This window comes from Malaclemys terrapin, chromosome 2 (assembly GCF_027887155.1).
Source record: "Malaclemys terrapin pileata isolate rMalTer1 chromosome 2, rMalTer1.hap1, whole genome shotgun sequence".
NCBI classification, from domain to species: Eukaryota; Metazoa; Chordata; order Testudines; family Emydidae; genus Malaclemys; species Malaclemys terrapin.
The window spans coordinates 72,779,131-72,803,080 of record NC_071506.1 but is presented as its reverse complement, the minus strand read 5'-3'; the positions used below and the strand labels follow the sequence as shown (position 1 = coordinate 72,803,080).

Sequence of the window (23,950 nt, the reverse complement as noted above, 5' to 3'; positions counted from 1 at the left end):
GGAGAGGTTGGACTAAACCATTGCGGCTGCGGGGGTGTCCGTCGCCCCGCCTCCGATCCCAAACACGGGAACGCTTCCACAGATATAAAACTCCGTTTTGTGTAAATCCACTAGCTATTAGTACAAGCTCCCCCCGCGATGGCAATGGACCGTCCTAGTCTCCCAACCAGCATCGAGCTGCTTTCAATGGCTGGGCCGCGAAACCGGGTCAAGTGGGGGCGATACCACGTCTCACCAGGGGGAACCGTGTCTATGAATCTGTTGTAGGCTCTACGTGGGTGAATTCCCTGTATTGTGGGAGAATCGGGCTCCTGTCACACTTCGCTCTGTCCCTGCAGAGAGGCTCACAGAGCCCTTAGGGCGCGATCGTCTGTACCCGGAACCTGGATGGGTGGTTCCGTCCCCGTGTCTGGGCCGAGTTGGGCTCTGCCGTACGGCTATTGGTAGGAAAACCCGGGAGAGCCCGCCCACGTGACCCGTTTGGCGCGCAATTTTCTCGGGGTTCACGGGCTGGCCGAAGGTGCTTGCAGAAGAAAAGTGGGGTAAGAGCGCGAGACGACGCCGCTCCCCCCCCCCACACACACACACACTCTCTCTCTATCTGCGCGCGAAGGGGCTCGAGTGGCGGGTGCGTCCCTCTGGGGCGGGCTCGCGGCGCCGAAGGGGGCGGTGCGGGGACTCCGTGTCCTGCCGTTAATTCCCAGTAACTTGTTGGTCTCAGGGCCCGGCTCGGAGCAGGTGCCGCGGGGCGGCGCAGAGCAGGGCTGTCCGCTCCCGGTGCGGGGCTCGCGGGAGTGGGGCTCGGTGCGGGCTCTGGGCCGGGAGGGGGGCGCTCTGCTCCGCTCCGCCTCAGTTTCTCTCTCCACCCGCGCAGGGAGCAGCAGCCGCCGGTGAAGCAGCGTCATGTCCTCGCCGGCCTCCACACCGAGCCGCCGCGGCAGCAAGCGCGGGCGGAGCAGCAACCCCCCGACTCGTAAGTGCAGCTTTTCCCTGCCGGGTGCGTCGGGATGGGGCGAGGGGCCGCTGACTGCTGCCGCAGCCCTGCAAACTCCACTAGGAGATGAGTGTCTGGCCCGGAAGGCATGGGCAGGCCAAGCAATGTCTGGGGAGGGGGACGTGGGCAGCCCCTCGCTCTCTGTTTGGGCCTCAGTAAAGGTATATTCACAGTGCGGAGACTATACAGTAGCATGAGCACCGCCTACCCTGAGAGAGTTAGGGGTTTTCTGGGGTTGTAGGACCTCCACCTCCCCAAGTGAGCACCTAGCAGCATCTACACCCAGGGTTGGGTCTTCCTAGCTACACTCAGGAGTGTGGCTTTTTCACATCCTTGACTGGAGTAACTAGCTCCACTTACATTTTAAGTGTAGTCTAGGCCTAAGCTGATGCCCAAGAACAGATGGAGTCTAACTCACTCTCACCTATGTTTCCTCTGCAGGGCTAATGCCTTAAAAAGATTAGTAAAAGTAGCTTTTTGTCATTAAAGCAGGAATTTAAAAATCTGAACGTGCAGGAAGAACTTATTGATTTAGACTCTTTTCAGAGGAGCATGACAAGCAAAGCAACTAAGCAAACTAACTTTATTAGTCTCTGGGCTAAACTTGTTTTTTCTGTAAGGCCTTGTGTGCACTGCAGAGGCTTTTCCATCACAACTATAAGGGAAGAAGAGTGCTTCTATCAGGGTAGGTAACGTCAGTAGTAAGCTCAGCTCACTGTGGGGCAGTCTTTCCCATTTCAGTGACACTCTTCTGTTAGCAAAGCTGTTGCTACAACAGTGGGTTTTTGCTGGCATGGCTGTCTCAGCTAGGGCTATGTTTTTTCACATCCATCACTGGCATAGCTATGTTGACCAAACTTTGGGTACCTCTACACTTACCGGAGGGTCCGGCGGCAGGCAATCGATGTTCTGGGATCGATCCCGGAAGTGCTCGCCGTCCACGCCGGTACTCCAGCTCGGCGAGAGGAGTACGCGGCATCGATGGGGGAACCTCCCTGCCGCGTCTGGATCTGCGATAAGTTCGGACTAAGGTACTTCGAATTCAGCTACGTTATTAACGTAGCTGAATTTGCGTACCTTAGTCCAAAGTGGGGGGTTAGTGGGGACCAGGCCTTAGTTGTATGGACCTGGCCTTGGTCTTCAACAATGCATTAGTGCAACAGGATGCTTTTTAAAAATGAAACAGAGGCAAGTTTACAAGTGTTACAAATATGATGCATGAAACTTATCACTGCACTTGAAAAGCTTTGATTGGTATATAGGTTGTTTCCTCCTCTGTGCCTCAGTTTCCCCAGCTGGAAAATAGGGATAACGATATTGCTCTCAAAGCACTTTACAAAGGAGTCTACTGATGAAAAGCGCTATATGAGCTAGGTTTTCATAGCACAAGTAGTAGCAGCTCTGATTTCTTAGGCATTTAGGAAGATAATTGCAGTATTAATTATTTTTAAATTGTCTTAAGCTATTTTCCACTTTTGGAATCTCACAAATATTCTTCATTTTCATTTCAGCAAAATATTGCACTTTGCTTTTTAATTTTATATCAGCCAGGTTCTTTGCTATTCTATCGTATGATCTATTTTGTGTTTTGGTCTTTTAACATTAATCTGTGTAGAACATTGCAGCTAACATCTGAAATTGCTACTTTCATCTTCTTGCAGCACAAACTGAAGATGCTCAGTCTCCTCCTTCACAAAAACGTCGAACAGATGACTCCACATCTACAGGAGATCTACAACCAATGCCAACTTCTCCAGCAGTTGACATGCAAAGCCCAAATGCTCAAGATGTTCTGTTTTCCAGCCCACCACAGTTTCGGGAATCGGGTATGCTTGTCAGTAGTAGGAGCAAAATGCTGATATCTGTGTACTGTTGGCTATGAGATGGCCTATATGGAAAGATTTAATGTAGGCTTTTACATAGCTGTCAATTTAAAAACAAAAAAGGGCCTTTTTGAATGAACAGGATTGTTTTCAATTACAGGTTAGTTGGTAGCTCGCTTTTAATTTAATTGATTTTAGCACATAAAACATACACTCAGTAGGCCTTAGTGTGAGCTTGTTGTTAAGCTCCACAGTGTTTTAAAATATTGTTGGTGTTTAAAATAGTTTATTTTAGGAAACTGTGTTCCTTCTTGCTTGGAGAAATAAATTTTAATCCATACAGTACATTCTATGGCTAGTACAGCCTTGTAAAATACAGCTATAAAATTAACAAGACTTACAAACTTTGCTAGCCTGCCATCACAGTGACTGGTGACAAACACTAACTTGTTTACTTCATTAGGGCAAAGTGTATTCATTAATATTTTGAAGTATAATTAAACATTTTCTTTGTAGCAATTCCACTTGATTTTGATATTAGTTCACCTCTGACCTATGGCACTCCCAGCTCTAGAGTGGAGGGTACTCCAAGGAGTGGTGTGCGAGGAACTCCAGTTAGACAGAGGCCAGATCTTGGATCTGCCCGCAAAGCCAGACAGGTGGACTTGCATTCTGATGGGGTAGGTAGATGTTTCAGATTTTTCTGGTAATTTTTTTTCTAAAATGTATTTATATTATCCATACTGATGGCTTTTCCCTTCCCACAGCCAGCAGAGGATGCATTGGCAAGTGAACAATCTCTTGGACAAAAGCTTGTGATCTGGGGAACAGATGTTAACGTAGCTTCATGCAAAGAAAAGTTCCAGGTAGGTGAACAAGTGTGGATACCTCTATTTCTTTCACAAAAAGCTTATTTGTATCTTCTCTATGTGCAGTATTTGATTCTAGCAAATATCAGAATTGAGTTATGTTTAGGATCAATCCCAGGGTGTTTGAAGAACACTGATGTTTTCATACCGTGCTCTTAAGAGGAGGAAAAGTAAAATTGTTGTCTGGAGTTTCTTTCCTCTAATTCCACCATAGAGTTCATCAATTTGGATTCCATCCCTTGGGCTCCAATGAAACTGCTCTTCTCAGAGTCTCTAATGACCATTTACTAGCTAAAGTTCTGAACCAGTACACTCTCCTCATTTTCCTTGACCTGTCAGCTGCCTTCAGCACAGTCAGCCATGCTCTTCTTGAAGTCTCATCCTCCTTTGGATTCCATGGCTTCTGTCCTTTGCCTGTTCTTCTCTTTAATCACTTCCTCAGCATGTCCTTTAAAGGATCCTCCTCATCTGCCCTTCAACATTCTGTGAGAGTTCCAAATGGTTCTGTCCTGAGTTCCCTTCTCTTCTCCCTCTCCATTTTATCTCTGGGTAATCTCATCTGCAAACACAAATTCAGCTATCCCGTCTGTGTAGAAAACTCAGCTGTACCTCTCTACTTCAGACCTGCCTTTGTGTTGAAACTAAAATTGCAGCCCGTGTCTCTGACATCTTCTCGTAGATATCTAGCTGTGAGTTCAAACTCAACATATCTAAAACAGAGCTCTTAATCTTCCCCTCAAATTCTCCCAGCTACCCTGTTTCTTGATCATGTAGAAAACATAACCTGCATAACCTCTCTAAGATACAGCCTTCTCCGTCTGTCCATCTAAGGGCAGATCTACACTAGGATGACCAGATATCCTGATTTTATAGGGACAGTACCGATTTTTGGGTCTTTTTCTTATATAGGTTCCTATTACCCCCACCCCCATCCCGATTTTTCAGATTTGCTGTCTGGTCACCCTAGTCTACACTTAAAATGCTGTATGGGTGCTCCTGTACCAACGGGAGAGCTTCTCCTGTCAGCATGGTTAATCCACCTCCCTGAGAGGCAGTAGCTATGTTGGTGGGAGAAGCTCTTCTGTCAACATAGCGTTGTCTACACAGGGGATTAGATTGGTATAACTGCATTGCTCTGGCGTGAATTTTTCACACCCCTGAGCAATGCAGTTATATCAATATAGGTCTGTAGTGTAGACCTGGCCTAAAACTCTCCTCTTGTGTCTTGATTACTGCAACACCCTTTTTTTCTGGCCTTAACAAATGAAACCTTACCCTGCTCAGGCCAGTTCAGATTGTTGCCACAAATATTTTCCTAGTATGTTGTTTTGAGCAGATTACCCCTCTCTTTCCATCTCTTCACTGGCTCCCCCTTCTCAGCTGCATTGATCATAAGCTACTTGGTCTTCACTTTCAAGGTCTGTCATGGCCCATCCCCACCTTACCCATCAACTCTCATTAACTATTGAGAAGTCTACTTTCTTTTCTAGTTGGACCGCTTCTATTGCCCATTTGCTAAATTTTCAAATAAGCATCTTTGTGCTTTTTCCCATGCTTCCCCTTGCACTTAGGAGGAGTTCCCTGTAAATATCTATAAAGCTACCTTATTCTCCACCTCTAAAGCTCTTCTTAAGGCTCTCCTTTTCTGTGATGCCTACAAAAACCTTTTCAAGGGCTAGGCTGCTGGTGTGCTGAGACCACTGCCTGTCAAACTGACCAATACCGTTTCCTTCTTTCTTTTTATTTTCCTGTCTGTATCCATCTGTTGTCTCTTGTCTTATACTTGGATGGTAAACTTTTTGGGAAAGGTCTTTTTATTCTGTTTATACAGAGCTTACTATGTTGGGATTTTGGTCCAGGAGTAAGGTTTGTAGGCATTAGGGTGTAATAGAGGTTAAAATCCTCAGTAAAATTTCATATACTTTTTTAGTAGTAATATGTTTAGCGTGTTGTGTTCCCAAAAGTGTTCTTTTAACTTGTATTTATAAAATTATAAAAAATTAGTTAAGGCTTTTTCAAAGTAATTGGTATGCTTTACTGTGTGAAATTCAAAAGATATTGTTAGAATTAAGAAACTTGTAGTGTGCATGAGAGAAGTATTCTGTAGGGGGATGCATTAGGGGTATCCCTACCCTTTGGGAATTTTTCAGTACCTGCAATATAGAGAGTATATTTGAAGGTAAATTGAGCCAGGAAAACGTCATCCAGCGTAGGAATGGTGTAGCAGTGAAATCACAGCTCTGTCCCTTCGGGTACTCTTAAATATAACTTTTTTATTTTATTCTCAATATTCAGAGATTTCTTCAGCGTTTTATTGATCCATTGGCTAAAGAGGAAGAGAACGTTGGCTTGGATCTTAATGAACCACTCTATATGCAGCGACTTGAGGAGGTACTACAGTAATACAGCTAAAACTAACTTGTTTTTCAGACTTAAATGCTGGTGATTTAATGTGGTGTTTTTAAACATCTTGCAGATCAATATGGTTGGGGAACCATTTCTGAATGTAAACTGTGACCATCTAAGATCATTTGACACAAATCTATACAGACAGCTGATCTGCTATCCACAGGTAACATCAGGCCTTTTTTAAAGGCTTTCTTCTAGTTGAGTTCTATTTTTTTAAACTGCATTACTTAAACATAAATTAGTATGTAACTGTTTAAGATTATCGCTCACTGAGGGAGCAGTATTTATAGCTACATACCCCAGTGCTTAAGCACTTCTGTAAATATCTAGAAAGATAATATAACATTTGTGTGTACAGACTTCTGCATAAAATATATTTTATTGCATAAAGGTCTTAAAATATTGATCAGACACTTCATAGCCACAGACAGATACAAGAGAGCTCAGGGAGAGAGTTGCTGCTCTCCAAAGGCAAATTACTGTGAGAAGCTCAGAAAACCTCCCCATTCCACTCACCAAATTTGTTCATAAGGGGGATTGTGCTGGAATTCCTGCCAGTTTGTAGTCCACGGATCCTGCTCAGTGCTCCAGTTTATTTCTCTCTGCCATGTAGGTGTGTGGAGGAAGCAGGCAGCTTCAAAAGACAATAAGGTTCAAGGCTGAATCCCAGAATGACAAAGTAGTGGTCACTGGATCTTTATCAGTCTTTCTGTGCCTGTCTTAAATCTGTGTTATACCTAGCTACAGCTGCAACCATGGGACTGCCTTTGAAATTCTTTTCCTTGCCTTTCTTTTGAGTTCCTCCTCTCCCAGCAAATAGCACCAGAGTCTGATTCTGCTGCTGCTCACAGCTTTCCTATGTAGCAATAGAATGAAACTGTGGCTTAGTTTTACTGCTGCCCACAGGACTCTGGAGAGAAGTTTGCTGCCAGTTTTCACTCTGTTGTAGCTTGAGAAAGTTACTACTCTGAGCAGCAGAACAATGAAGCTTCCCGCACATTCTGACATTTGACCATATCCTTGTCTTTGCAACCATAAGAGCTAGCAACCTACTTCTTTAGAGGAAAGCTTAGATTCTAATCTTTGTTAAATAAGGAGCCTTACTCTCTAAAGACTAGAGGGTTTTTTTAGCCTAGTGTGTGCATTGTGTATTAATGCTAAATATTAAGGAAGATGACTAAAAGTCACGGGTGTATTTAGTGAAATTGTCACATGGTATGCAATACATATGGTTCATAATAATAATTGTATATTTGGCATACTCTTCATGGGCCCCTTTTTTGCTGTCCTTTTCTGCATATGTTACACATTTCATTTTGCATTTGTAACTTGACTCCTTGTTGACTTTTAAAGTAATGTAGGATATCATCAGAGATTCTATCTAAACTCACAAAGGTAGGGCAATTGCACTACAGCTAAGAGTTCCAAGACCAGATAAAGTGTGCACTGCTCCTGCAGTACAAAGGGGACAAAAAGCTGATTTAAACAACCAACTGGCAATTCTTCCTCTGTAAGGGAATGCCACAGAACTGTGATCATTCCTGTCTCCTAGCACCAAATGGGGTCACAAAGTTGAATATTTTGGGGGTAAAAAGTGTTGACTACTTAATGCCAGGCTTTCTTACACATGCATCTGTTCCTTTTAAACAGGAAGTTATCCCAACATTTGACATGGCTGCTAATGAGATCTTTTTTGATCGTTACCCTGACTCAATATTAGAACACCAGATTCAAGTCAGACCATATAATGCATTGAAGACCAGGAATATGAGGAGTCTGAACCCTGAAGGCAAGATGTTTTGATTGCAGTGTGAAAAAAGAAACTCAAGGATGTATGAAATTTGTTCAACAATTAGGAAAATACAGATTTAAAATGTTAAAAGATCAGACTTGGGGTCCATCTAGATGAGTATTTTCAGACTTTCCTCTGCAACACATGTAGATTTGAAAGTGCGAAAAACACTATAATGGACAACTGTTGAATAACCTGCCCACAAAGGAGGTTTTTTCCTAACCTCTGTTGGTAAATGTCTGATTTATATTTGGAAACATAAGGGTTTATATCCCTGGTGTCAAAATTCTGATGTAACTGTGGCTTATTTTTATTCATACATATTTTATTTTCTTTGTGTCTCAGAATATTCTCTACTTCATGTGTGGGGACTGTAAATGCCCATTTAGTTGTAAAAATAAAGTCTAGGGTGGACTTTTGAGACAGGCAAATGAAAAATGAAAAGCATGACCCAATCACATGTTTCCCTTTTTACGTTGTAGACATTGACCAACTTATCACCATCAGTGGTATGGTGATCAGAAGCTCCCAGTTGATTCCTGAGATGCAAGAAGCATTCTTCAAGTGCCAGGTTTGTGCCTTCACCACAAGAGTAGAAATTGACCGTGGCAGGATTGCTGAACCATCAACATGCAAGAACTGTAATACAACACACAGCATGGCACTGATTCACAATCGCTCCATGTTTTCAGACAAACAGATGGTATGTTGCTTTGTTTTGGTGGTGTTAAATGGAAAAGTTTTGCTTGCTTAATAGTTGCTTTTTTCTTTTAAAAAATAACATAACCATATTAAAATATGTCTGTTTCTTAGGGCATACTATATTGAACTTCAAATCAATTTACAGCTCTTTAAGTAAGCATATGAAGCAATATAGGATTGCAATGATGCTTAATATTTACAGGGGGGAAAAGAAATTGAAGGACTATCCATTCTCCATTTGGAAGGGGAGTTAAGTGGGGTTTTTTGTGTCAAAAGTTAGTCAAGCCAATTAGAGTTCACTTAGGGAATAAATGTTACCACACAGAGACTGTTCTAATGTCATATGACATATGTGGGATAGGTTAGCCCTGTCTGTAAATCTTGCTTGTTATACTTCTGCCAATGTGAGATAGTAATCACTAGATGGCATTGTCTCATTTCTACAGCTAAATTGCATAATTCTGATTGGGTATTCTAATTGGGGAATTCTAATTCAGTAGTGGTATTCCACCATGTTGTGAAATCTTTGAAAGTTTTGTGTTTTGGTGTACTCTAATATGTAACAGTATCCATTTGAAGATGCCCAACTTCTTTAGTTGTAAGATCCTTTCTTACAAATGAGTACTATTTCTAAATAATAGAAACTAACTTTTAATATGTGTTTTTGTCAGATCAAACTGCAGGAGTCTCCTGAAGATATGCCGGCTGGCCAGACTCCTCATACTGTGGTGCTGTTTGCTCACAATGACCTTGTGGATAAGGTTCAGCCAGGCGACAGAGTTAACGTTACAGGTAAAATGCAGTTTCTTAACTTCATCTGGCTAATGCATGTGCCCTTCTTTTCATTAGACCAAGTGGTCCAGCCTGGAATAGTGTCTGTTGAATATTAATTGGGTACATCATAATTGGTGACTGAAAACTGAAGTGTGAAGTGGAAATACCGACTGATTTATATAGTGATATCTTAGTTTTGGTGTAAAATACCTTTAGAGTTTTGCATATTTCACCCTTTCTTAGATCATCATTAGTGTAACTACAGCTGCCAGTAGGTACTATCTGTGTAGATAGAAGGGTATATGTATTTTTGCCATATGTTTGTATTGTCCAATTTCTAAAAATTAACAATTACAGCTCTTAACCTATACTTCAAAGGGAAAGAAGCATTTTTATCAAACAGCTTTTGAAAAGCTTACATGTACTTAAAAGTTTTGATGTCTTGAAGAGATGAAGAAGAATGTTGAAATTATTTCAATTAACAGAATTTAAATTGGGTTGAGGCTTTTTGAAACTAATTTAAAAATTGTGCTTTTGAAATGTTAGGTTAGAATTTATAATGAATTAACTATAAGTGATTTCTTTAATGTCACTAGTCTAATTTAAATTTTACAAAACTGCTATAGACCAAACACTGAAAATTATGATCTTGATACTGCAGTCCCCTAACCAGCAGTACTTAAATAGTACTACTCATGTTGAAATTTACATGTGCTTGTTTGCAATATAAACTTTTCTCTTATTAGCATAAAATCATTGGTGCTTCAAAACAAGATTGATTCCGTTTTAATACTGAAAAGTTATTTAGACTTTCAGTGCACCAACAAAATTGTCAACTTCTTATATGTGCAGGCCAACCTTTTTTTTTTTTATTTTAATTTTATTTTTATTTTTTTTGTTACAAGAGCTAGCTAAAGTTAGGCTCTAACGGTAGGATTTTCTAATGCATTTTAGGTCATGATCCTGCAAACACTTAAGGCCATAACTTTACTACCATGAGTAGCCCATCTGAAATCATGGGACATGGTAGTAACGGTAAACACATGGTTAAGTGTTTGTAGGATCAGGGCCTAAATGGCAGGAGCACAGGTATCATTGATATCAGGAGGATTGTAGTCTGGTCAAATCATTTAAACTTTCGGAAAGCTTTCTGGAGAATTGCTACTCCGTGATGTGGCTAATTCTGTAGAAGCAATCTGAAAATTGAAGTGAAAAGTAAAAATGCAGATAAGTCCCTTTAAACCTCCAGTGTTTGGACTGAGCTTATTTTTGAATTCACATCTGCATTGTAATTCTGTGGGGTTGGGGGTGTTTTTTTGGGTTTTTTTTTTTTTTTAGGTATCTACAGAGCAGTTCCTATTCGAGTTAATCCAAGGGTGAGCAATGTAAAATCAGTCTATAAAACCCACATTGATGTCATTCATTACCGTAAAACCGATTCAAAACGTTTGCATGGTGTTGATGAAGAAACAGAACAGAAAATCTTTGCAGAGGAACGTGTGGAAATGCTGAAAGACCTCTCCAGAAAACCAGACATTTATGAAAGACTTTCTTTGGCTCTGGCTCCAAGCATTTATGAACACGAAGATATCAAAAAGGTAAACAACAATTTACAAGTCTACCAGAACACCTGACTAGATAATATAAATGTACATCTACATTTAAAATATACACTTTCTTTGGAAATGATACTCTATATGGAGTCTTTCAAATACAGAAAAATAACAGGCCTTTGTGTATTTGAAATTGGATTTGGTACATCGCTAATAAACTTTGAGTTTTATTTACAGTAAGTTTCAGTGATCAGGGGGCCTCGGGAATCAGAAATCTTTAGATAATGGGACAGGGGTTTCAGGTAATAGTGAAGGAAGCCTGTAGCTTCACTCTCCTCTTCTATTGGCTTCAAGGAAACTGGCCAGCCAATAATTCTGCTTTCTTCTTTGGCCATATCTCTGCTCTGCAACAGGATTCAGATAACTGAGAATGCAGTCACAACTAACAAACATTGGGAAACATTGTAGACTGTCGGTTGAGTGGGGCTCTAAACCTTTAATTATTATAGTGGGGCAGTAACACCACTATAGTTCAGAGTGAGACTAGCTTACTGTTTTTTGTATGTGCGTTCATGCCCTAGGATAGCCAGAGAAATGCTTGTGTAGGTAGCCTTTTATCGGCTGCCCCAAATAAGTCCATCTATTTTTCAGTAGTACTTGTATTGTTGTAGATAATTGTGCCCATTCAAGGATTTCTTCATTTTATTTTGAATATTTCTACACAGACATCTGCATGGAAAGCTATTCAGTTTGCTTTGGATGGACTTAAGTTTCCAGTTCTCTGCTCTAAGCATCCTCCTCTCTTGGACGTTACTTCTAAAATTAAGTTTGGTGTTTCTGCTATTGAATATAACACATTTGGCATTGATCTCAGCTAGGATCTGGCACACACTGCCCCTTTGGGGAAACACAATATTTTAAATTATTTCGGGTAAAAATTGGATCTATAATGTGGCTTGAGCCCATGCTGACAAGCCAGAGACAAGTCATTTGTGTATGTGCAGCGGGAATGGAGCTGTTACAAGCCAGAGTGTTCTGCAGCTCTCCTGATGTCAGAATAACTGGATGGCTCAGGTGACATGCTGTGGCCACTGAACCTGAGCAGCGCCCATGTACTATGCATTCAATTCCTGCCCTCAGCAGCTTTCTGAGAACATGTGTTGTGCACTTTATTCTCTTGCATTCTGCAGGAGCTCCTTTTTTGGAAGGTTTGCTCTCGGGGCAAAGCTTCTGGTTTGAGCCACCATCTCAAAGTGCTCTAAAATCCATATGCATAGTCCAGTTGTGCTGAAAATTAATGTGCCGTCAGGACCAGAGCCACAGTTAGTAGTGCAAGTTTGGAGTCATTTGGTCCAGGGGTTCCTTAGATACAGCCCTCCAGTAAGGAGTTGATTTTTAATTTTTCTATTGCTCCAAAGCCCACATGCATGGAAATTGATATGCTATAAGAGGGATTGAGGGTAGAGTTTGTAGTGGAAATTTAGGGACATTTGGTCAAAAGCTTTGAGAGATACAGGCCCGTCTAAAATGAGTAGGCTGTAACTTTTTTTTTTCCAGATTTGTGCAACTTTTTTGATGCAAAGCTAGGGCGAATGTAAGGCTCTGACCTTCATGAAATAGCAGGGACTCGTCTTGAGATCAGCTGTTGAATGGTACTAAGGACAAGTTCAGAAATATTTCAAAGTTTATAGCACTCAAAGCTTTAGCATCTCTGGCTACAGAAAGTTTACACCTGTGAGAGCAATTGTTTCCTCAAACATGTTGGTGAATGACATTCAGAGTAACATACTGCCATGGTGGTTTAAAGTAACCAGATTTGCACCTTCAACAAAAGGGCAAAAAATTCAAATCCTTTCCCATGGAATTTTGCATTTTGTGCACATTAGTGCTGTCAGCATGTCTTTTGCTCAATGGCTGGGGCCACAGTGGGAATCAATGTAATATTTTATATACTAGCTAACATGTAATGGTAAATAAGACGGAAGCTATAGCTGAATGAAAATCATTGTTGTTCTGTTAGTGAGGGTCAGGGGGCGGGCGCATGGTATTTTATTTTGACTCGTGCCTCATCAGCTAAATTAAGTAAGTTCCAAATGCCCAACTGCCTGGTTTGGGTCACAGCTGAGTGCGCCAAAATCAGGGCAGACAATAACCCAAAACTGGTGGTTTATTCTATCATTCAAGATCACCAAGTCAGTAACAAGTGAGCTCTTGTATCACTACACTAGTTCACAGAGAGCCACACAACAGTCCCCTAGGCCCTCCAGCCCCTGGTTACTACAACTGGACTTAAGGATGAAAGGTTATTAAATCAAAACCACATCATCTAAAGTTTTTCCAGTTCCAAAGAACCAGCCACACGCCCCAGGTCAATATATAGGTCAGATCTTACCCAAAATCTATGCTTGTAGCCAATCCTTTAGTAACTACAAACTAAAGGTTTATTGATATAAAAAAGGGTGTTATTAAATGGTTAAAATCTTCTACGTCAGAGATTCTCAACCTTTTTCTTTCTGAGGGCCCCCAACATGCTATCAAAGCTCCATGGCCCACTTGTGCCACAATAACTGTTTTTCTGCATATAAAAGCCAGGACTGGTGTTAGGGGGTCGCAAGCAGGGCAGCTGCCTGGGGCCCCATGCCACAGAGGTTCCCACGAAGCCACATTACTCAGGTTTCAGCCCAGCTGACGGGACTCAGGGTCCTGGGCTTCAGCCCCATGTGGTGGGGCTACAGTGTTCTGCCCTGGGTCCCAGTGAGTCTAATGCTGGCCCTGCTTGGAGGCCCCCTGAAACCTGCCCTGGACTCCTGGTTGAGAACTACTGTTACACATTACAGTTGATTTCAGAGTTTGTAGATCAAGATATTAGCAATGATGTTAAATCTGTTAGCTTGCAATAAGTCCCTGGATCACCCAAAAGGATTGGGGGTCATCAGTCCTTTTATTCAAAGCTTCCCTTTCTTAGAAATCATAGCCCAGATATGCGAAGCAGGAATGAAGACCAAGATTGATGTCACAGTCTGCAATTTATACCCACAGCACACATGCACGGAAAGTTATTGGCACAAATGTGGAGTCCTGGGTCACAAATAGGGTTTGGGAGCCCCGATTGGTCTGCTTCCCGATTGGTCCCTCCCCTGCATCCATAGTTGATTGGTCCATCCACAGCTGCCTGATCCCACCCACCCACGTCCTGTCTCCTAGCACTGGGGAGGGAGTCCCTCAGGGAGGCCTTGACTGATGGCTGTCCTTGCATCCTGGGCTGTGCCAGCCACCATGACAGGGAGCAACATTTCCCCCCACCCCCCCAGTGAGTACCTCCAGCTCCTCTCTTCCCCCCACCCCCCCCCGTGTCCTCTTTTTTGGGCACTTGAAATATGGTAACCCTACATCTACATGGTACAAACAAGAAGTCCTGGGTCATGAGGAATTCATTGCCTAGGTGCTGCCTGAAGGGATCTCGGGAGGGGTCCCTAGAAGAGCTGATTCTCCGTAATGGGCCATCAAGCAGGCTGGCTAGCCTTGATGTAAATCTGTGTGGGGGTGTTACCCAGAAACACAACAGGTTTGAGATACAAACACAGCGAAGTTTCATAACTTCATATACAATGATGATACATGCATATAAACAGGATAATCATACTTTTCTAATGATACCTTAACATGACATATGTACAAGATCTATCACAATTGCGCAACAGGGGTGATACATCAGTGATGGTACCTTAGTGTAAACATGGTCATCTCTCTTTTATACAGCATCATACCAATTGTAGAGTCTTTGTTGATAAGAGATCCAGAAAGAACCTAGTTCAATGTTTAAATTCAAAATTGACTTTGCAGAGCTGGCAGTTTAATTTAAAAAGTAATCTAAAGAGATTTGACCTGGAAAATCTTTGAAGCTTCAAAGATAGAACTCCACTACCCTTTTTAGTGATACTTGACAGAAAACAGTACTCCAGCTTTACATGTGTTCTGTTAATGATTTGAGACAATTTTCATTTGACATTTCAGTTCACTCAATCAGAGATTGGCTCATGTAATTATCAAGAATTTTGGTGTCTGAGTTGGAAAAAATCTTATTTTTATAGGGCATTCTGCTTCAGCTGTTTGGGGGATCAAGAAAAGATTTCAGTCATACCGGAAGAGGCAATTTTCGTGCTGAGATCAACATTCTTCTGTGTGGTGATCCTGGCACTAGTAAATCACAGCTGCTTCAATATGTCTATAACCTGGTTCCTAGAGGCCAGTACACATCTGGGAAGGGCTCTAGTGCAGTTGGTCTCACTGCATATGTAATGAAGGACCCAGAGACAAGGCAGCTGGTTCTGCAGACAGGTGCTCTGGTTCTCAGTGATAATGGCATTTGCTGCATTGATGAATTTGATAAAATGAATGAAAGTACAAGATCAGTTCTGCATGAAGTAATGGAACAACAGACTCTTTCTATTGCCAAGGTAAGACTCTAGCTCAACATTGTACCACGCTACCCAGGTTAATATCTGTTAGATGATTAAATGAGATAATTGAAAAGGTAACATTGGAATTGGAGATGAGACTATTGACAGAATTGGATCACTTAAAACCTCAGAGTTGAATGACAGTATAGATGTTGGAGCTGTATTTCAGTGATAACATTCAGTATGTTGCAGACTCAATATGTATGGCTGCACACTGCATGTAATACTCCTTCCAGATAACCTTGTTCCATTTTGTACCAAAGCTTTTGTAATGAGGTTGTTTCTCTTGATCTAGAGAACCCTTTTTATAAAGCATTTTTGGTGAACCCAGCAAGAGTTAATTCTTTAAAGTCTTTTTTGTTAGAATAAGCGAGTCTTGGGACTCTTAACATAGCTGCTGGAATCTTCCTTCCACTAGGAAAGGTTGTTTGCTCTCAAATACGTTTCCTTTTGACAGGCTGGAATTATTTGCCAACTGAATGCTCGCACGTCTGTCCTAGCAGCTGCTAACCCTATAGAGTCGCAGTGGAATCCAAAGAAAACTACTATTGAAAACATCCAACTTCCTCATACGTTGTTATCCAGGTATTACAATTAGACTTCTAGTTCCATGCTGCATGCTTTGTTTTTACAAAACAACTTTCTACCTCTTCCTGTATAAATTGTTTATTTGTGTGTGCGTGTGTGCGCGCAGGAACTTATTCATTGGGGGTGACATTTGCAATGTAGAAAGCTGAAGTTTTTTTCTAAATTTACCTTAAAAGTAATGTTCTTAACTAATACTCTAGCAAAGGACTGTAAATGGCTGACCAGTTTCTAGTATATAGTGCTTGATATTGAATAATGGCATTTGGTAGTGTCTCTAAGGTTTTGTTGTATCCATTGTTCTGCTTGTTTCAAGATTTTGTGACACTGCACAGGCACTGGGATTTTAAAATCTCAAGTATTTTACATTTAGTTCTAAAGGCATGTATCTACTTGGAGCTGGAGTGTAATTTCCAGCTCAAGTAGATATACCTGCTGTAGTGGTTATCAAGCTACAGTGCTAAAGAAAGAAGTGTAGCCACAGCAGTGCAAGCAGTTGGACAGGATAGGTGCTTCAAGCATGATCCCATCTGAAACTCTTAAGTGCATACTCGGGCAGCTAGTCAGTTCTGCCAGTCATGCCAGGGCAGCAACACTTCCTTTTTTAGAGCACTAACTCAGAGCTAACCTGGGTATGTCTATCCAAGCTGGAATTTACACCTCAGCTCCAGTGTAGACATACCCTGAGGCCTTGGCTACCCTCGGGACTTCTCAGTGCTGCTGCGGGGAATAGCGTGCGGCGAGCTCTGATTACACTGGCGCTTTACAGCGCTGTACTCGCTGTGCTCACGTGGGTGTTTTTTCACACCCCTGAGCGCAGCAAGTTGCAGCGCTGTACACCACCAGTGTAGTCAAGGCCTGAGTTGCATTTTCTTCCTGTCAAACTGTGTTAGCAGCTGGAGTAATTGTTTAATAAACAATGATAGAGGCATCACATCTTAGGAAGAGTATAAAAAAATTAGTCTTTCAGCCATTGCATGCTTTACAAATTAGGAAGCCAAATATAATAGTATACAAGTATATGGTTTGTATTCTTCCAAGTGTCACCCTATTTTCTGTTATTTTTTGTAGGCCTGAGCCTATTGATGATAAATTAAGATTTTTAACCTCTGATCATGAGGCACCTAGAACTCTTTTAGGCAGTGTAGAAAACAAGTAACTGTGGATGATTATGAGCATCTAGTTCCATTGATTTAATAAATTGCAGGTACTTGTCACCTTTTGAAATCTAATCTGACTAAAAATATGCCCATCACATCCTTCTCAGAATACAGTTGCATCCATGAATTATTCAATACATTAAGTAGACCAACTTCAAATATGTGTAAATAGATTCCCCCTCAAGATCAAACTGGAAGCATGTGTAGACTCCATCACCTCATCACGCAGAAGCTTGAATAAATGAAGTTTACGCTATGCCTTCAAGGTCCCAGCCTTCAGAGGTTGTTAGGTGAATGATGGGAGAAAATTCCATAGTTGGAAGCCCCCTGAAAACATCCTACCTTCAAATATTGAACTCTGTAGCCCGAAAGTAAAATGACATTTTCACACTTTTTTTTACTTCCTGAGAGTATCCTGTAGTCCTGATGTAATGACTAAAATGTCAGATTTTAGATTTCAGACAGCTTCCGCTTGGTTGATCAAAATCATAAAACCAAGTAGTGTAAATGGTAGAAAAAGTTTATGCACTAACTATTGGATCTTTATTCCATGCAGATTTGATCTGATCTTTCTAATGTTGGACCCTCGTGATGAAGCCTATGACAGACGTCTTGCTCACCACTTGGTTGCGCTGTATTACCAAAGTGAAGAGCAGGTGGAAGAAGAGTACATGGACATGGCAGTATTGAGGGATTACCTTGCGTATGCTCGTAGCTATGTTAATCCTAGATTAAGTGAAGAAGCAAGTCAGGCCCTTATTGAGGTAAAAAGTTGTGGATGTGAAATTTAAAGTAAAAGATTTAAAAAGAGAGGGGGGGAAAAAACCTTCCTGTGGGATAAGATGTACCAGAACTGTGTACACCATTTCCTTTATTATTAAGCTCTTAATATAGATTTTAAAAAGATTTAATGTATTGACTATTCTCCTTCCTTTTAATCCTGCATGGAAGTCATCCTGTGCTAACCAGTCTCTCCCAGAGCAGGTTTCCTGTACTCTTACAGGGCCATCACATCATTTCAGTAGAACTTGAACTTTCTCATGCTTTTGTGTAAATATTCCTTGGCAGATAGTAGTGATAGGCTTTAGCATTCTGTATATTCTTTTGTGGTTTGAGACCAGATTTAGCTATTAATGATAACTGTCTCAATAACTGTACCTGTATTTCCCCCTCCATGATTCACTCAGGAAATGCCCAGTCAAGTCTCCAGCCATCACCTGTCTCTGGACAGGGACCCTTCTGATAGGGGATATTAAGGTTGCACAGCTCCTTGCCATCCACTGTGACGTCCCCAGCAAGCCAATCTACTTAAGGACCAGCCCGTGTGCATTGCTTTCTCTGAGGACAAGAATAGTGATTTTTACCAGTCACCCCACAGCTCTTCCAAGCAAACATTTATCCACAGGGCAAAAGCATTATAGAGAAAACAAAAACAATAAACAGATTTAAATCCCTGCTAAAGGTCACTAATTTTCCAAATGGAGAGGCTGATGGGCCCACCTCCCTTTCACCTTTCCACAAAGAGGTGGGGACTCCCCTTGGGCAGCAAGTTATGTCCGTTTGCTGAATCAAAACGAAGGCCATGAGTCGGGCTCATCCTCTTATACCAAAGCCCTTTCTTTGTTTCCTAGACTCTGGAAAATACAGCCTGACCCAGTCTATGCAAACCACCACCGGGCGTGGAACTTTTCTGGAAGAGTTTATCATTCATGAATTTAATACAATGATCCCCAGAGATACTGTGTAGGGTTTGAAGAATAATCTGCCCAATTTATTATGGCTTTTTTACAGGATCAAGCATGAGGAGAGACATACTAGCTGTGGTAGATGTCAGTCATGGCAAGGGAAATAGTGAAGATGTATATGGCATTTATATTTAAGGGGATACACAATATTTGGAATCTTTTTCCCAGGCTGGTAATCCTCTGAAGGATGGAGTCTGGATACGTCCTACATAATACATCTGTGAATTACTCTCCTTCAGGCTTATGTGGACATGAGAAAGATTGGCAGTGGTAGAGGAATGGTTTCTGCATATCCCCGCCAGCTTGAGTCTTTGATCCGTCTGGCAGAAGCTCATGCTAAAGTACGTTTTTCCGACAAGGTTGAAACAATTGATGTTGAAGAAGCAAAACGCCTTCACCGGGAAGCTCTGAAACAGTCTGCTACTGATCCAAGAACAGGGATTGTGGACATATCCATTCTCACTACAGGTTTGTGTTCACATAAGGATAAATTAGTATCTAGTGGGTCTGGCTTGAGCAAACTATATGCTATTTCAGTTTGGTGATGTTATCTTCTCAGTGGCTGGTTTGTGGATTTGTAAATGCTTCAGATTGGATATTGAGCAATCCAGGTAATAAATGTCAGACCCGGATGTAATGTCAAAGTCAGTATATTCATTTTATAATGAAATCTGATTTTTAATTGAAACAATTTGAAATCTGCTAAACTTTCCCCAAACATGTCCAATACCTAAAGTGAACAGTTGATACACACAGCCTATATTGTTAGTCCTCTTTTGGCTACAAAGAATTCAGTTTCTAATGTCGGCCTTCTCATATTTAATGCAGAAATGACTTATATCCTTTGTAACTTTTATGTACTTTTTTCCAAGGGATAAGTGCCACTGCCCGTAAACGTAAGGAGGAGCTGGCTCAAGCCTTGAAGAAGCTTATCCAGTCAAAGGGTAAAACACCAGCTCTAAAATACCAACAGCTTTTTGATGATCTCCGTGCACAGTCTGACGCTGTAAGTTTCTGCTTTCTATATATACTACTACGATTTAAAAAAAAAAAAATTTCCATCTCATGGGGGATCTTCTGTGTACTCAGCAGGGTCCTCAGTACCGATTATAGTGGTATCTCAGTTGAATAGGAAAACTAAATGGAAATCTCGACTGACAGTGGAGAGATTATTTTACCTCTGTATTTGGCACTGGTGCAACTGCTGCTGGAATACTTGTCCAGTTCTGGTGCCCGCAGTTGAAGAAGGATGTTGATAAATTAAAGGGGGTTCAGAGAAGACCCCTGAGAATGATTAAAGGATTAGAAAACATACCTTAAAGTGATACTCAGAGCTCAGTCTATTTATCTTAACGAAGAGACTACAATCAACTTACCCCTTAACATTCTAAGTATCTACATGGGGAATAAATACTTGGTATGGGCTCTTCAATCTAGCAGAGAAAAATATAATGTGATCTAATGGAAGTTGAAATTGGACAATTTTTAAATCCAGGTTGGATGTTTTCCTAAAAGATATGCTCTAGAAATTGTATGTATGCCTGTTTGTTATACAGGTAATCAGTGTTTACAGTAGACCCTTCTGGCCTTGGAATCTATTTACTTGCTGTCCACCTGACACATGAATAGGCATAAGATTAGCCTGCTAGTCAGTTGGTCATCAGGTGTTCCTGATTAACTAGCTTAATTCTGGTTTCAGTTCTTTCATAGACATAAGTTTCACCTGTGGAATAGAAGAGATCTTGATTATTTACATGCTTGTCTTGCTGACAAAAATAAACTGATTATTCTTGTCAGCTATAGGTGTCTATTCTGGTTTGCACGTCAACAGAATCGTAAGCCATGATCACAAAATCTTATTACCATTGAAGATGCACAGGCCAGAAAGAATCCACTTTAACTGTTGCATTCCAGGATGAATTTCACAGCTTCAAAAGAAAACTTTTACCTAAAACCTGGCAAACTTGACATGGAAGTTTGTGAGACAAGCAGAATCATGTGATTTTTTGTTTAGGGGCATTGTAACATAGCCTTTTGTATATGTTCTCAAGGTTTTCTCTTTTCTTTAAGGCTGTCACTAAAGAAATGTTCGAAGAAGCACTTCGTGCCTTGGCTGATGATGACTTCTTGACTGTGACTGGAAAGACTGTTAGATTGCTATAATGAAATGCTAGCTTAACAGCAGAGTTTCTCTTTTTTCCAAGTACTTCCCTTGAGACCTGTATCACATTTAAGAATATTATTCACTGGCAAAACTCAGGTGGTGATCTGTTGGTGTACCACTGTTAGCACAGTAAATAACTAGATTCTGAAAGACTGCAAAAAGCCAAAATTAAACACAGCAATATTTGTTTGAACAAAATGGGTTATTAACATTTTAGTGCCATGTGTATTTTCAATAAAATGCTTGGTAGAACAAGCTAACACTTTTTATGCATTTTAAAGCCCAAATGTCAAAATTCTTCTAGAACCACTGCTTTTTGACATCAATGCAACTTAAATCAGTGCATATTATGCTTTAATATTTTTACTACAGAGAGATTAGTGCTTGTGACTTTTGGAAATTAAAATCCATTGGCTTTATAACAGTTTATTTGCCTTTCTATGCATTTCAAAAAATGAAGCTAAATCTTGCTGAACACTTCAACCCAGTGTTCAGCAACTGCAAACAGACTTCAGTTTGTTTTCTAGCAGTTTAAAAGAACAAAGAAACCATTTTTCCTTTTCCCTCAGATTACTGCTCTATTTCTCTTCTTCCCACCAATGTTTGTAATTGCTGCTGTTCAAAGATGTCTTTCTGCTTTGAACTTAAACTTTTACCATAACAAGCTACAATGAAGTCCAAGTTTCACATTAGGTCCTTTTCCTACGGTAAACACACATTGCTGTAAGATTTATAATTCATAGGACAGCTCAGAATGTCTTCCCAGTCATTTTCTCTTTTTTGTTGGGGTGGGGAGGTAAATCAGAGGATGCAAGATGTAGGCATAACATTAATACTACAGACATTTTATAGATGTGGAAAGGTGGCCTTTATCTATTGAATTATGCTCCTCTTGTGCTCTGAGAGCAGATGATCAGTTCTCGCACTGTTTGATTATGCACAGCTTCCCTACATGTAAATGAGATCGAGAGTATTTGAATATGACAGTTTCTCTAGAAAACAGAAAACAAGCTAAAAGTGAATAAAATTAAATACATTAGAAACTGATCATTTAATCCTACTGTATTGAATTTGTCAATATTCAGTACAGTAAAAAAAATTAAGCAGGATATTCCAGTGTTCTGCAGTACTAAGTTATTGAAAAGGGGGTAAATAACAAGGACAGAACTTGTAAATGACAACTGTTAGTCAGAAGTAGCACTTAAGCTAAGCAGTGAAAAAAATTAATGTTGACAAATGCCTGGGAATGTATGTTAGAAGGAATAATTTGAAATATTTATACAGGCTGCTGGATTCTAAACTAACCACTGAGAAGAAAGTTGTGGGTGTCTTTATTGCTAGTTCAATGACAAATTCTGATCTCTGTGGAGCAGCAGTCAAACTGAACAAGGGGGTAGGCTGTATAAGGAATGGAATAGAAAATACTACCAAAAATGTCAACTCATTGAAGTCATGGTACATACACCACATTTGGAATACTAAGTTCAATTCTGGTTTGCCCTATCAAACAATACAGCATACCTAGAGAGGGTTCAGAAATGGGTGTTATTAACTTGTAGAATATATTATTATGGCAGAGGCCAAGAGCTTACTAGGAAAAGATACTAATATGAATAAACTATTTTAAAAGGGGGTGGGGGAGGGAGAGACAAAGATGTTAAACTTTATTCTTTAGACCACAAACCAACCTGTGGTTCATAAGTGTTAAGAATAAACTTCTGTTTATTTCACATTGTCCACAACATGTTTTCCTGCTCTTTTCCTTTAAGCATCAGGTAGTGGTCTCGATCAGAGAGGATGCTGAGAATTTCTGTTCATGTGAAGTCTCCATAAAGGAATAGTGTTGTTTTCAATTAATCCAATGTTCACTCCAATTTATTAAGATGTGTTTAGCTACCCTTCCATATGGGTGATTAAACCTAGCTATAAATGGGGAAGGGAATACACAGCAATGCGAGAGCAGTCTCTTGTCTGTCCAAGATCTGACATTCCTAATATCAATTATAAGCAAGAAAACCTTATACAGGCTCCTTTATGTATAAAGTAGCAAAGAGGGTATAAGACAAATGTTAAAGATACTTTCCACATCCCCATTAGAGGACATAGCATTGGCAATTACATTGCCTTGGTGCTAAAAGGGAGAAAAGCTGCAGTGAAAGTGGAATGGGACAGCAGAAATTTCTACTCTCCTCGCATGGAATGCTTTCACAAAAGGGGATAAATGGGGAACTAATGGAAATAAGTATTATGTCATAAGATTAGTTCAATAAAGACAGGAGGGATGGAATAACAAAGCAGTTTAGGTGGAAAAATGTCATTTCACTTCATTGCTAGTTTCTAATTGTGATGCCTGTACTATTCATTTCAATGTACAACTATATTAGATCTACAAGGGCCACTGACTTGCTCCTGCACTACTGAAGACAATGGTAGTTTTGTTACTGACTTCCCTAGTAAAAGGATTAGATCTTAAGTGAGAGCCAAATGCCTTATTCCCCGTATCCCCCATAACAAAACTAATATAAAGATTAATATCCTAGGCCAGCCATCTTCACAAAGCCCCAGCTGCATGGTTGATTTCATTGGGGATTGGTCCTGCTTTGAGCAGGGGATTGGATTAGATGACCTCCAGAGGTCCCTTCCAACCCTGATATTCTATGTGGGATTCCACATTAACTTCTCAGACAGCCCTGTGACACTTCAGGTTAGTGCTGAAAAGAGGCACAGCGTACAAAGTAGCTGTGCAGGAAGATTTGATCATACATCCCGCAGTATTTTTGCTTTCTTATCTTTTCAGGTAGTCAGTCAAACCAGGTGTTTTCATAATCCCACAGCTGCCATGGTGCCTGGTAATTCAAGGGGTTTGTCACCTGTATACAGCAGCATCAATTAAAAAAACATTTTGCAGATGTTTCTGACT

General features: G+C 40.7%; 1 protein-coding gene across 2 annotated transcripts; it reads left to right on the top strand.

The window, feature by feature from the left end:
- The first annotated feature begins 485 nt into the window (after positions 1–485).
- Positions 486–21,832, top strand: LOC128832645 (DNA replication licensing factor mcm4). Of its 2 annotated transcripts, XM_054020185.1 has the most exons (17): positions 486–542; positions 875–973; positions 2,656–2,820; positions 3,334–3,497; positions 3,585–3,683; positions 5,982–6,077; positions 6,163–6,258; positions 7,746–7,884; positions 8,370–8,590; positions 9,261–9,381; positions 10,702–10,961; positions 15,008–15,373; positions 15,834–15,961; positions 17,678–17,885; positions 19,106–19,334; positions 19,739–19,872; positions 20,937–21,832. In XM_054020185.1, exons 2-17 carry the CDS (start codon positions 904–906, stop codon positions 21,027–21,029), a joined length of 2,589 nt encoding a protein of 862 aa, XP_053876160.1. In that variant the 5' UTR covers positions 486–542; positions 875–903; the 3' UTR covers positions 21,030–21,832. The 2 variants fall into 2 exon arrangements, with proteins under 2 accessions (XP_053876160.1, XP_053876161.1); XM_054020186.1 differs by lacking the exon at positions 486–542 and having other exon boundaries at positions 800–973.
- Positions 21,833–23,950: the final 2,118 nt, after the last annotated feature.